The sequence below is a fragment of the Aptenodytes patagonicus genome, chromosome 9 (assembly GCF_965638725.1).
Source record: "Aptenodytes patagonicus chromosome 9, bAptPat1.pri.cur, whole genome shotgun sequence".
In the NCBI taxonomy this organism is placed as follows: Eukaryota; Metazoa; Chordata; class Aves; order Sphenisciformes; family Spheniscidae; genus Aptenodytes; species Aptenodytes patagonicus.
In genome coordinates, this window is record NC_134957.1 from 18,374,599 (window position 1) to 18,387,958 (window position 13,360).

Consider the following 13,360-nt stretch of genomic DNA (forward strand, 5'->3'; position numbering starts at 1 on the left):
TGCTGAAGCCTGGAGGGTTTTTTGCAGGCTGCTTCCCCAGCTGCCCGTGTGTGCAGCGCTGCCGTTGACCCTCCTTCCCCACCGCCTCCTCCTCCACGAGCTCCCTGCTGGACTCCCATCCCTGCTCCGGACAGGGGAGAAATACTGCCAGTGGGTTCAGAGGGCTCTCTCCGAGAGTAACTGTCCTCACAGCCCCCGTACAGGGTTTGTCTGAATCTTGATATAGGGGATCCTAGAGGAAAGTGGGCAGCCCCAGGGTTTGTGGGCCTGATCCTTCAGCTCTCTGGTCTTCATTTGCCCCAACTGGGAAAGGAAAATGCCATTTCTAAAACAGAAGTTATAATGTCATTAATTTGAACAACAAACCAACGTGACAATGGCTCCCATCACAAACTTGACTGTGAAATACTGTTATTCACCAGTTCATTCTTTCTTTTACATTTATGCATGTTATCAAAGATTTGTGTATTCCTACAAATATACAGACTACTTTACATATGCATGCTTGAACTTTGCTTATCCGTGGCATCCCACAAATTCATAAACCATGGGTAGAGTTCGGTAGATTTGGGGGTTGGCCTTGCTGAAAGAGAAATGCCCTGTGCATGCTCATGGCATCTGACCTACTTTCTTCTGCCAAGAATGTAATAAAAACAAGAGGTTTATGTAATGATGGGATTGATTTTTCTGTCCATATAGGTAAGTAAATTGCTGGCATCACAAGTTATCTGTGGCTAAAAGCTGCGACATTGATCTATTAGACTTTGCCCTGTGACCTTCAGTAAATGACATCTCTGCTTTCATGTCCGCACTTGGGAAAGGGGACTAATGGTGCCCTCTGGCCTTCGTGAGACCTACTTTTTCCTTCTCAGTAAAGAGCTTAGAAATCTCAGGCAGAGGTACCTTACTAATAATATTTATCATGTTCTTATTATTAATGTAGCATCATTAAGCCAGCCTCCATGCGCTCCAGAGCTGGCATCGGGCTGGGGGCTCCGACCGCTGTCCCTCACTCCTCCCAGAGACAGCTGCGGCAGGGGTGACTCGACATCAGGCTTGCGGGGGAGCGGAAAGGCATCAAATCAAAGCCTTATCCAAAAGACCAAGACAGTGGTAGCCACTCCGTTGCAGTTTGCCCTATTGGAAGTCCAAGAAAGCAACTGCCTCAAACCAATGGATCTCAAAGTGATCCCCAAGCCAGGCAACAGCGGTGGTACCAAGGCAGGCTTCTGGCATTTTTTCACTCCTGTTTAGTAACTTGGTTTTTAGTGGTTCATAAGCTACTGGATTCATTAGCTGCTCTGGAAGAGCTAATTGCACACGTGAAAGAAAAGCAATGAGTGATGATAATGAAGCTAAGGTTCACACTTAACTACCTAAGTTCGTATCGGTGAGGCGTGCCTCTGTATAAAGGCAGCATGTATTATCCAGATTAAATACCTGCACTGTTTATAGTACGGACCTTTGTGTTTTGTATCAGCAACATCTGTCTGACTTAGGGCTATAAATTTCCCTTGTTAAAGAGCTATAAAGCGATCATAGGACTGGTGTAGCAGAGGAGTGTGTTAACTCTGCTCCTTTAGGTCCTTTATCGATGTCTCTGCCTACCTTTGTGTGTGTGCCGTGGTCAGGATGCTCCGTCCACTTCGCACTTGTCTCAGTCCCATTTGCTGCACTTCCCTGTTGGATTGACTGCATTTCAATGTATGCTGGCCTACTCCAAAGTATATTAACGTTTACGTGGCCTGGACCCAGCCCTCAGACCAGGCAGCTGTAATTGGCTTCCTTCTGGGTTTTCTCCCTCTCCAGTATGCCCGTTCCATTTCTTACACTGATATTGCCCAGCATGAAACGTTCTCCTATTCTTCCTCATAGCCCAGCTCCTGGATTACTGGGGGGACCTTTTCGCTTTCTCTCCTCCCTCTTTTTTTTTTTTAAGCTTGTTTATCACTCTCTGAGTTCTGAAGACAAAGGTAAAAAAATTAACATCAGTATAATCTAAAATTTTAAACATACAGAGTAAAAAAGGGAGAATATATAAATTAATTTTAAAAGTAAAATTGATCTGGGTGAATTTGGCTCATGACTGGATGATCAACAATAATCACCTATAAGAGAACGTTTTGAGCTCGAATGCTGGGATATAATTTCCTGGTGCCTGTCATAAGAAACAAAGGACCATTTTGATCATTTTAATAAAAGAGCCCAACAGCGTGCGTGAGGCAGGCATTTTGAAGAAGACCTGCAGGTCACAGAGGAGGTGGCAGAGAGGGCAAAGCATTCTAAAATGGGCAAAGGACATCCCTGTAACATACTTTAACTATAGAGGAAAAATGCTGTTTCTTTCAAATATAATAGCTTCACCGCTACTCAGTAGTGGAAGGAGGTGACACAATGTCACTTTTAGCAAAAGCGTGAGACAGATGTCTGCAGAGGGGGAAAGGTAATTCGGTCAACGGGAGAAGGCTTCAGTCACAAAGATGTTTTAGAGCTAAATTTAACCGATGTCAAGGAATCATCCAAGATGTGCTGGGTTTTGCAATATATCTCTAGGCGGTTTGGGATATGCAAAAATGAAACCAAAGCATCTGGTCCCGCTCAGCTGGAGCCAGGTTTGGGGGTGCTGGGTTTTTGTTGTTGTTGAATGGATTGAAGAAATAACTGCAACTGAGAGGTAAACCTGCCTCCTTCCCGCTGCCTGCAACGCGCGCCCAGCCCCGTCCAGCTGCGCTTTTTGATGCTATGGCACGCTGTGGGTTTGTTTGATTTTTTCATTTCAGTACTGGAGCCAACCACACATCAAAACTAGGAGAATTAGAATGAAAGACGGTGTTAAAACTGTGGACTGACTGAATTGGCACCTTCTTTTACAATGAACGCATTGCTACCCTGAAGCAACGTGTGTTTAGGTACCGGTTAGTAACGGGCCAAGTGAAGAGACTCCTCAGCATGAGAGCTGCTGGCTCTGCTGACAGGAAAGGGAGCTCCCTACACCCTTGAGCTGAGGTGCGCGTGGCTCATACTTCTGCATAAACATCTCCAAATAAAGAAAAAAGCCAGCACTATTGACAAAGCAAAGGCCAGCTCTGTGTATATCTGCAGTAAGGCTGTGATAATGGAAAGACGCTTTAATGTGTCCCAAGGCCTAGATGAAACACTGAAAATGTTGCTTTTAAGAAATAAATGATAATAATAACCCCTTGAAATCCCGAGGAAATGTGTGTGACGGACTTCTTGAGAGCAGTATCAAAGAAATGAAATAGGAGTTGCAGAGCATAGGGAGTTACTGCAGTTATGGGATTTGAATTGGTTTAAATCTTTGCTTTTAAGCTCTTTTTCTAAATATGTCTTTAAAAGTAACACTTTAATGAGAGGGAAAATGTTTTACTGCCGCTGAACTCTAGCAGCAGTGCAGATCTGTCAGACCTTACCTTACTTTGGAGTGTAAATCCTTTCTCTACGGTTGCTCCTGCTGTCTGGCCCCTCTCGCAGGTGTCAGACTCCTGGGGGGGCACGCAGGGGCTGGCGAGGGCTGGGAGGGGCGGCGTGAATGTCTGCAGAGGAGGACAGATGGGGGAAAGTGTTCCTTCAGCACAGAATTTGCAGCTTTATAGTTAGAAAGGAAAGAAATTTTCCTTTTCTTAAAGTCTTTTATGGGCTCCTGGGAATTTTTTTGAGGCAATTGGAAAATTGGAAAAAGGAAAATATTTACTCAAAATACCATCTTTCATTTCATCTCGTTGCATCTTTGACCAGCTTTAGACAACTGGTTGTTTCATGTTGTTGAGCAGGTGTAAAATGTGGCTCCTGGGGCAGAAAATGCCCTCGGGCACTTCTGAGGCGGTTTGCAGGTTTCACAGCTCCTCTGGTGGCACTGTCCCTTTCTCTAAGAAGCCTCATCATAAATCGTTATTTTGGCCTCATTATGAATGTAGGGGAACGGCCGCAAAAAGCAGTGCTAACTGTAACTGAGCAGGACGCAGTGGCCAGAGCCCGTCACCTCCCTGGTCCCCGCTCCCGGGACATTCGCGGGTCCTCACCCAGGCTCCCCCAGCCCGGCTCTGGCTGCTCCAAAACCAACACGTGCCCGATGCATTTTATTTTAACCTTTCCCAGTCAATACCTGCTATGTTCATTTCTAGCTTGCATTTTTGTCTAATTCTACTAGATCAGACTGCTATACTCATTTAGTTAGTTTGATAATAACAAGATATTATGAAAATCCCACTTGGCTGAAGGAGAGGTGGGCAACGATCATATAAAAATGTACTGATTTTTATTAACCACATCATCCAAAAGAGTTAAATGAAGGGAGCAAACTATAAAGCTTAGGCTATTTCTTAAAGTTGAAAAGAGATCCGGTTTTGAGTTGTGGAATTTGGTTTTTTGAAGCATGAATGATGATATTCACCCTTTGCCCTTGGAGCAGGGAATGTGCTTTGTTTGGACCATTTGCAGCCCTGAGCATGCTGTTGGCGCTCATCAGATAACTGTTGTTATTAACAATGCACAGATGTATTGGCAATTGCTTTTAGGTAGTCAGGCCAGCTGGAAAGAGTATGAAAGAACTTATTAAAGACAGATATTCTGGTGTGAGTTAAAAGATGAAAAGAAATTCTGGTTTATCTGTGTAATTAAAGGCATACTCTGCAGAGGAAAACAAGCAAAAGCATATGTAGTGTATGCACAATTTTTGAAGGCTAACCACTTTAGCTTGCTGAGAGATATAAAGAGAAAGAGTGGAGCTGTGTTTTTACCTTCCTTTTGTCCCTTAGATGCCCATTTGCAAATATAAATGGGCAGGTGCGTTTGGATTATTTGTGTTAAAAGAAGATGAAGCTTGTAAGGACAAGCACCTTGAAACTAGGACACGCCGGCATTGCCGTTGCTCACGCAGTCTCTGTGTTGGCCAGCCAGGCTGTTTCTGTTACCTTTCTGCATGAGGGAGCTGCGAAAGAAGAGCAGGCAGGTCGGCCGTGGGCAGGGCCGTGCCTTGGGCCGCGGCGTGCTCTGCCTGCGCTGCCTGCTCCGCGCTTGCGCAGGTGCACACAGCTGCCACGCGGGCTCTGCTGCCCGCGGGGCACGAGGATGGTGGCAGCCGCTGAGCCGGTGACAGCCACCACCTCCCGGCACCTCTGGTAGCCCTGGGGTCCCCACGGCCCCTCCGGCGGGTGCCTGGTAGCAGCGCTGTGCCCTGGGCAGCTCCCAACAGAGAAGGAGGTGTGAAAACGCCCATGTGCATCAAGGGGGTTGTTGGAAAAGCGGGAGAGCCAGGTCAGTGTGCTCGGAGAGGGTGCCTCAGGGAATTGGTGATAAAGCAGCTAGCAGCATGTTTTAACTGCTGGCCCATGGGTGCCTGACCGAGAGCCCCAGTGAGACGTCTCTCTTTGGGCTTGACCCACGGCCCCGCTGTCGGCTGGGGCTCGGAGCTGGCCCTGTCCAAACCCAACTGTCTGAGGCTGGCAGAGGCAGCGAGGCAGTGCCACGCGGTGCCGGCGCAGGGCAGCAAGCACACGCTCCTCACCAGAAGCTGGGCTGCCGCACTTCCCCCCGTGGCTTCAGAGCCACTGTCCTCATATCAGGTTATTCAGTGTTTGCTGTTGCAGGGGGAAGCCAGGCAAATCCCCTGATTCCTTCTTTTACCTGTGTAGGGACCATTTCGGGCCCCATTTACATCCCCCTTCCTCCCACCGCTTCTTCACCCCTGATGCTGGACAAATGAAGCCGTACAGCCCATCTTCAGCCAAGAAATGCTCTCAGCTGAAATCCCGCTTGCTTGTTTCTCACACCCCACCACCCAGCCAGCTCCTAACAAAGCTGCACTGTATTGTTGTCTCTCTGATTTCCTATTGTCGATTGGGCTGATTTTAATTGGTTTGCATTTTCAGTTGTTTTTCAGCTTATCAGGAAGGACAATTAAGATAAAATCTTTCCCTCTGTGCTCCTCTCCATCCGTCATAGCGACACCAGCTGAGCACGTTAAATCTGAAGAACGGTGAAGGCAGGGCTTACTCCCCGTGAAATGTCTGGAGGCTGGCTGTTAAGCATTACATTATTCAAAACACATTAAATTGTCCTGAATGAGGAGGAAGCATGTCTCGATCATCAAGCTGATGGACATTAACAGTCTTCTGCCACAAGTTTGTTAAATTTGAACTAGATTTAGCTACTGCCTGTCTCATTCCCATTCTGCAAGGAAAGCTGTGAACAGGAAACTGGCAAGGAGTAGGAGGCATAAATTCGAGATACCCACAGCGGAGTGAAAGCCTTATATAAATCCTTTGGATTTCTAGACTTTAGAGAAATACAGTTGGCATTACTGCCTTCTGTTGACCAAGCAGGAAAGTTTAACCGGTAGTCCAGGATATGACTGCTTAAGAGTCTGGAGGTGGCTTTAAGATCTGAGGGTGGTTTAAATGTTACTGGTGGGGAAGAGGGAGAAGGGGCAGTAACACGTTTCTCAACATTTCCAGGTTTACAAAACCTGTATGCTGAGCTAGAGGCTGTTAGGATTGGCTCAGTCTCAAAACGAGAAAAACAGGAAAAAATACATATATATACATGAAACGCAAGCAGTTAACCAGCAATTTTTTCTGCTTATTGCTAATATTTGTGCTTGCTATCTTTTAGGAAAATGTGAAACTGAATTTTGAAAGTTTGACTATTGATTCATAAAGAATTTTGTAATTACTATTTATATCCCTCATGAGCATCACTATTAGAAGCCACTAGAGCTGTCCTGGTCTCCTGTATCGTAGACCTGCCATCACCGCTGTGAAAAGCGGACTCCTGGCTTGCTGGGAACTTGTAATAGGCAAGTGTCGGTGTTTTCCTAGCTGTGAGTTAGCACAAAAACCAATGCCGAGGATTTGTGCGAAGAGGATAGGCTTCTTTTGCATCTGTTGGCCATGGTGGATGAGCTAGGACTTAACATCCTCCCTCTGGTTCAGTAGCAGAGCAGCGTGCAGGCGGATAAACCCACCGCGGAGCAGGAACCGAGGCGCTGGGACGGGCACGCACCGTTCCTCATTCTGACTGCGAGGCTGCCAATTACATGGCAATTAGTAGAATAAATGTCTGAGATATGTTTCCCCCTCCCCAACCATTTTATGGTTTGGTCATTGTTTAGGGGGCAACGTGTCTTTTTCCGAGCTACCTTGACTTTTTTCTTTGCTAGCCTTAATCAGTTACAGGGTGTTATTTATACCTCTAAGCCGACTAAGCCCAAGGAGCTCAGTCTTGTGCCCTTGCCAACATGGCTCTTCATTTCCCTCCTTTCGTCTCTCCCAGAGGTCAAAAATAGCCGTCTACGAGAAAATGTGGTCGTACATGAAGTCGGCCGAGCCCTCAGTGTTCACCAAAACGACGGCGGACGGGGTGGCGAGGGTGCGGAAGTCGAAGGGGAAGTTTGCCTTCCTGCTGGAGTCGACGATGAACGAGTACATCGAGCAGCGCAAGCCCTGCGACACCATGAAAGTTGGCGGCAACCTGGATTCCAAGGGCTATGGTGTAGCAACTCCCAAAGGCTCAGCATTAAGGTGGGTGGAATAATATAACAATATCCATGTTGTTATAGTATTCCACCTACCCTGATGTATTGTGTTGTCATTTTCTTTCTTGTGGATTTTGAGGTAACTTTAAAGTTTAAAATCTTCAATATTCCATGGAGTTAAATAAGACGGTAAATTATGGTTTCGTTTATTTAATGCATCCATTTTTTTAGTGTTCTCTTCGTGTTGTCCTTTCTGATTGTTTGTTGCTGTTTTAATTTTACAGTTCAATGGCTTTTTCAATTTAAATGGTAAAAGCCGAGTTAACCTGCCATATGTGACGGATGTTAACTGCATGATGTGGTGTTCTTGTTACTTTTTTTCTCAAAGACGATTTCCCCATCCCGCACACTTCAGTTTTGAGCAAATGTTATCCTCCATGCCACCTTCCAATATTTAACCCTGTATTTGCTGTACAGACATTTTGATAGCTCCACGTTCTGTGAAATTTTAGCCAATTTGTCCTCTTGTGCTCCTTTTTTTATACGTTACGATTTCCTAAGCATTTGTGCATTTTTTCTTACAAGTTATGTTTTATCGTTTCAAGAAATGCTGTTAACCTGGCAGTATTAAAACTGAATGAGCAAGGCCTCTTGGACAAATTGAAAAACAAATGGTGGTACGACAAAGGAGAGTGCGGCAGCGGGGGAGGTGACTCCAAGGTCAGCCTCAATGTCACCACAATCGGGTACCTTAGCAAAGAGTAATCGGCAAGGCTGTTATTTTACTTCTCAAGGAAAAAAAAAAAAAAAAAAAGAATGCAGATTAAAACCATTTGAATAATTGTGGTGGGGAAAAAAAAAGCCATTTGCTTGCCCAGTAGCTCTTTCAAAGAATCGGTCTTATTTAATATCGTCAGCAGGCTTGGTCAAGTTTGGAAACCTTATTTAACTAACAGATAGAAAGTCCAGTATTGGTGGGACGTACGCAGAGCAAATCAGTTATTGTAACTGTACAAGAAACCAGTGATCACCTCTGGCCGCCGTACTAACCCCTGAGGACAAGGCTTCGGTCCTTCGCCATGATTTAGCTGTGATGCAGGGTGGTTCTCGAGAAGCTTTTTTCGCCAGGATCAGCTGTGCCAGCACAGACCCGGAGGCAAGAGGGCTCCCTTCTTTTCTCTTTTGGGGAGGGGGTCAAGCAAACCAGTACCAGCACGCGCTGCTTTGCTGGCCTGAACTGGTGCCACCAGAGCCCCTGGGAGGAAGCCTGGTCTCCGGAGAAGAGCGGCTTGGGTGGGTCTGTAGCTCAGGGAAGGAAAGGGTGGCTGCTCATCTAATCGCAGCGTGGGCTCAAGAGGTGAGAGTTAAGCAACAATCATAGCAAAGACATAATGTTACGCAGAGATGGTAGTCACCCGTTAATGGTAAAATAATAGCAGTAACGGTAACGTGTGAGGAGCTAGAGCTTGCAATAGGCGAAGCTCAAAACTAGAGATTGTTGCTTGCAACAGGGAAGTGTTTTGATGCACTAAACTGGAAATGAATCTTAAGGAAAGAGGTTTTGGTAGTTTTGCCTAGCATATTCAAATGTCACCTTTTGTACGCCAGTGACTAGTCTTCTGCACACACCGGTGCAGGAGCACTGCGTCTGTGTTTGCTGTGCTTTTGATACAGATGTGGATGGAAATCCTAGCTCCAGTGACAGCAGTGGCAAAGCTGGCACTGCCTTCTGCTGAGCTGAGGCTTCCCCCAGTCTTTCAGGCAGCCTGTACAGTAGTGAGACTCTCAAAGTTGCTTTAATGAGCTCGTGTATTGCAAAAGTTAACCAGTGTGCTTTCATATTGCCAACCTTACCCTGTAAAACTGGCAATTTCTGCAGTGTTTAACCTGGTGAGGAGAAGCTGTAGCTAGAGCAGGCTGGGTACTATTGGTCACCTCGGGTACAGGAATTACCAGGAAAATTAATTTAAAAGACATTGTTATACTGAAAAGTACTGAGATTAATTTTCATAGTGACACTCTCTTACAGCTAGTAAACCCAGTTCCTTAGGGAACAATATCTCCTAATCTCTCTTATAAAAATACTTCAGCTTTGGTCCAAAATCAATAATAACAGTATTTTCAGTAAAGTGCAGTTTCGGACAATTACTGCAAATTATTGCTGCATTCTATTAATACGAGTTGCTTACAGTTGGCTACATAGGAAATTGCTCAGCTACTCATCTCTGATGTTAGCAAAAGCTAATAATAAAGGAAGGAAAAGCTCTCGAATTCAGGTTTGTTCAATAACTGGAGCACTCAGCAGCAGCCTGGAGATGAGCGCGAGCTTTTTTATGCTTCTTAGCTCTGCTGCTCATCCTTCGTGCAACATTTTTATATAACGTTATACTTGCCAGTATATTAAATGTTTAATATTCTCCTGGGATCCAGCACCGCATTGCCTAATGCTGCCTCCATGAAAGAAAACTCTTTGTACAAACCAGCTTCCATGAACTTCATTGCTTCGAGTTCATTGAATTAAACCCGGCCAACTAATGCTTACAGCCCTAAGGAAACTAAAAAGGATTTTTAAAATGGTCATAACTAGGGCAGGGCCATCCTTCTATTTTTGCTTGTGCTGAAAGACCTTTTACGAAGAGTGACACCATCCATGAGCAAGCCCTTGGCCCTGGTCAGTGAATGTTGAGGGAGTGGAGCCAGGTGTGCTGCGATGCCATGGATAGGTCTCCAGTGAAGAGGGAAGGGGAGCAAACACGATGACACGTGCTGTACTGTTTTAATCCATCAATCACAAAGCGCTGTCTTTCTGCAGTTTGTCATAACACGCTGTGATGAAGGACTACTTGTTTGTTTGAGCTACAGACGTTGGCTCTCGGGGGCACAGCTCAGCCAGCAGAAGTCCCCAGGGAGGAGAACGTGGGTCGGAGAAGACCTCCCGCAGAAGACTAAGCTAGGGGAGGTGGGGAAGGGGTTAGTTGTTTCTAGAGATGTTGTAAATCAAAGGGCTTTTTTTTTTTCACGAAGTGGCTTTTCTTTTGAGGTAGCATTTTGTAGGCACTGAATGCTGCAGGCTGTGATGCCGCGGCGTTGCAGCAGACAGGCAGATGCCTTCCCGGCAGCGCACACCCCCATCGCTGGCCACTAGCGCCGAGTTCAGGCTGTGCCCCAGCCCTGCGGGAGCCCCGCTGCCCTCTCTGGGAGGGTGAGCACCGGTGCTGCCCTCCGGGCGCTACGGCCCCAACAGTCTCGCTGGCCTCTCTCTCCTCCTCTCCGTCCTCCCACCAGAAGCCTGAGTTGCCCTCGTCATCTCATCCCATCTCTCCGGTTAATTGTTTATATGAACACGGCTTCATTTATAGAGCATTTCAGAGGAGTCGCTTCAAAACTGTTCTTTTTTTTCCCTTTTCCCTTAAAGGAGGTGGTAGCTGGGGGCAATCACAGAGGACGGGGTGGCGAAGGTGCCTCAGGTGGAGATGCAGACCTTGCACCCCGTCGCACAGGGCGGCACGGGGACCATTACTCACTCGGGGCAGCTCTCTCTACCGGCTAAGCTGACAGAGCACCTCTCTTAGCTTCGCCAGTAGAGACCCAGGCTTGGGAAATTGCCACCCCGAGTCTGTAACCAGCCGCTTCCTACCTACTGCCAACGAGCTGTGAGTCGTTGCAGACTGCTGGTGCCAGTTTCTTAAGCTGAATTCCTCTGGGCAGTCTGATATTCTAGCTTGCGCTGAAAGCCAGAGGTAAGTATGCAGCCTGTTTGCTTGTGCCAGTGCCCATCGTTGTACCGCAAAGGACCCAGTCACCCAGAAAATGCCCTCCCATGCTCATCCTCCCTGCAGTTTAGCATGCGGTTCACCTGTGCTTGGGGATGAATGATTCTGAGTTGTGAGTTCACCTCTTGTTATCGTATCTTCATCGCCACTGGAAAATTAAACAGTGACTTCAAATTTCACAAGGATTTTGAGTCTTACAGCGGGAAAAAGAAAAGGTATTCAACTGACTTGCTGCAAGTTTTTCCCTCTATTCGGTTACACAGACTGTAAGGTTAGTCCTGTGAGCATCCCATGCTCCTGGGGTCCACTTGTCATTTAAGACTAAAGAGGTTGTGCTGTTTTAATGAGATTGTTTTAAAGGCCTCAGCTGACATATGTCTCATTTTCAGTGCTACCAGTATATGCCAGTGCTGGTGTGGAGCAGAGGGTGCCAGTCTGCCCTGCAGTATCTTGGCTGTCGGTACTGCCCTGGCGAAGGGAGTTACCCCATTTCGGTAGTGGTCCTTATTTAAGAAGTCCGAAGGGGAACGTGCTCCATCTATACGTAATTTGTCTGTGATGCATGTCAATACGTGCGGGCTGACTTGGCTGGTGCAGACATCTGGTACGTGCATCAAAATTTGTTCACTTAGCTCTCTTAAATGAGCGTGAATTTAGTTTCATCTGTTGGATTCATGGCAAAATTATACCGTCTTCAAATTCTCTTATACATGTGAGCTGAGTTCTCAATCGTGAGAGAATGCAAAATAGCAGTTATAAAAAAAAACACATTCCAGGAAATACTTTACAGTGTATTACGAGTTTGGAAACTAATTATTTTGTTTATTATACAATCCTATCATCTCAGAGCTGAGTGATGGCTGAATAGGAATTTAACAAGAAATAGACAAAAGGGGATGCAGACGGCGGTAGCAGGCTGAGTGACTTAAGTGAAACTAATTATTCAGTTGCATAGGAACAATTTTCTGCTAAGATAAATTTCTATAGTTCTGCTGTTGATTCATTTCTTGTATTCTTATACCTTCACGGTAACATTTAATGACAACCAACACAGAAGGATATTGTTTGAATGCAGCATCTCGCCAACTTCACATGCCAAGATTCCTTGCTAATTATTTGACTTAATTTCTTTAATATATTCTTTTTTAGGCTGATACCTCTTTTGGAGTACATCCGTGAAATGACATGCGATGTAATACTACTTCATTTTTCAGTTGTTCCTTTTTAATGGTAGGATTACTTTTCCGGCGTGCTAGTTGAGTTCTGCCCCCAGAGCCGTGCTCCATAAAGCATCACATTCCCAAGCCCTTCCGAGCTGCGAGTGTGGCCATTAGCAGATGGGATTTGTTCCCCCATTTCTCTCTGCTATTTTGCTTTGGTACATTTTCAGCACAGCCGCTAGCATTTGCGGCATAATTTTTTTTAAGTGGCATATTTTTAGAAGAAATCTGTTATGCATTATTTTAGATGATACCTGACATCTGAAGAGCACCATTACCAAATGTGTTGTGCTTTAAAGAGAACATTTGGGGAAATGGCTATCTTAAAAAGATGCAGCACAATTTATTTGAGCAATTTGTTTGAAATTATGTTCATCAGCATGAATTTACTTGCCACCCATTCTATAGACCTGGGTTATGAGCTGGAAAAAGATAAAATGGCTGGTCGGAGCCAGAGATAGTAACACAGAGCTAATTCATGCTTAGAGCTAGGAAAGTAATATGAAATTATTGTATTGTGCAAATTGGTGACAAAGCAAAATAATACTTTAAAAGGAAGACATCAGAATATTTGTTTAATTGACAGCTATTACTTTATAGCATATTAGGAAATAATACTGTGTATGTTTTGTGCCAATAATGAAGTCTTAATGCTCTAGGAGTTCATTGGAGCATCTCGCTTAGAGCATTGCCAAGAAGGGCAGAGAGCCCGCTCTGGTTTGCAGAAGTGTCTGTGCTGTTGTGCAGATTGTTTGAGGGTATTTTCCTGGGACTGTAGCTAGGAGGCTCAGAACGAGAATTTGGGTCGAGCAGGTTGCCCAGGCTGGGAAGGAGCTGGTGGAGTCAGGGCTGGCATCTAAGAATTGGGAACCATT

The 13,360-nt window shown here is 45.6% G+C and overlaps 1 protein-coding gene across 6 annotated transcripts in view; it reads left to right on the forward strand.

Moving 5' to 3' along the window:
- Positions 1-13,360, forward strand: part of GRIA3 (glutamate ionotropic receptor AMPA type subunit 3) — a 161,602-nt gene that overhangs the window by 132,888 nt on the left and 15,354 nt on the right. For 2 of the 6 annotated variants that reach the window (XM_076347331.1, XM_076347328.1), the window contains exons 13-14: positions 7,291-7,538; positions 8,098-8,212. The exons of 1 other annotated variant lie outside the window; for it this stretch is intronic. In XM_076347331.1, coding sequence (XP_076203446.1) covers positions 7,291-7,538; positions 8,098-8,212 — 363 coding nt within the window. Of the gene's footprint in view, positions 1-7,290; positions 7,539-8,097; positions 9,809-13,360 lie in introns of those variants that run through there. 3 more of the 6 variants (XM_076347330.1, XM_076347326.1, XM_076347327.1) reach the window with 2 other exon arrangements.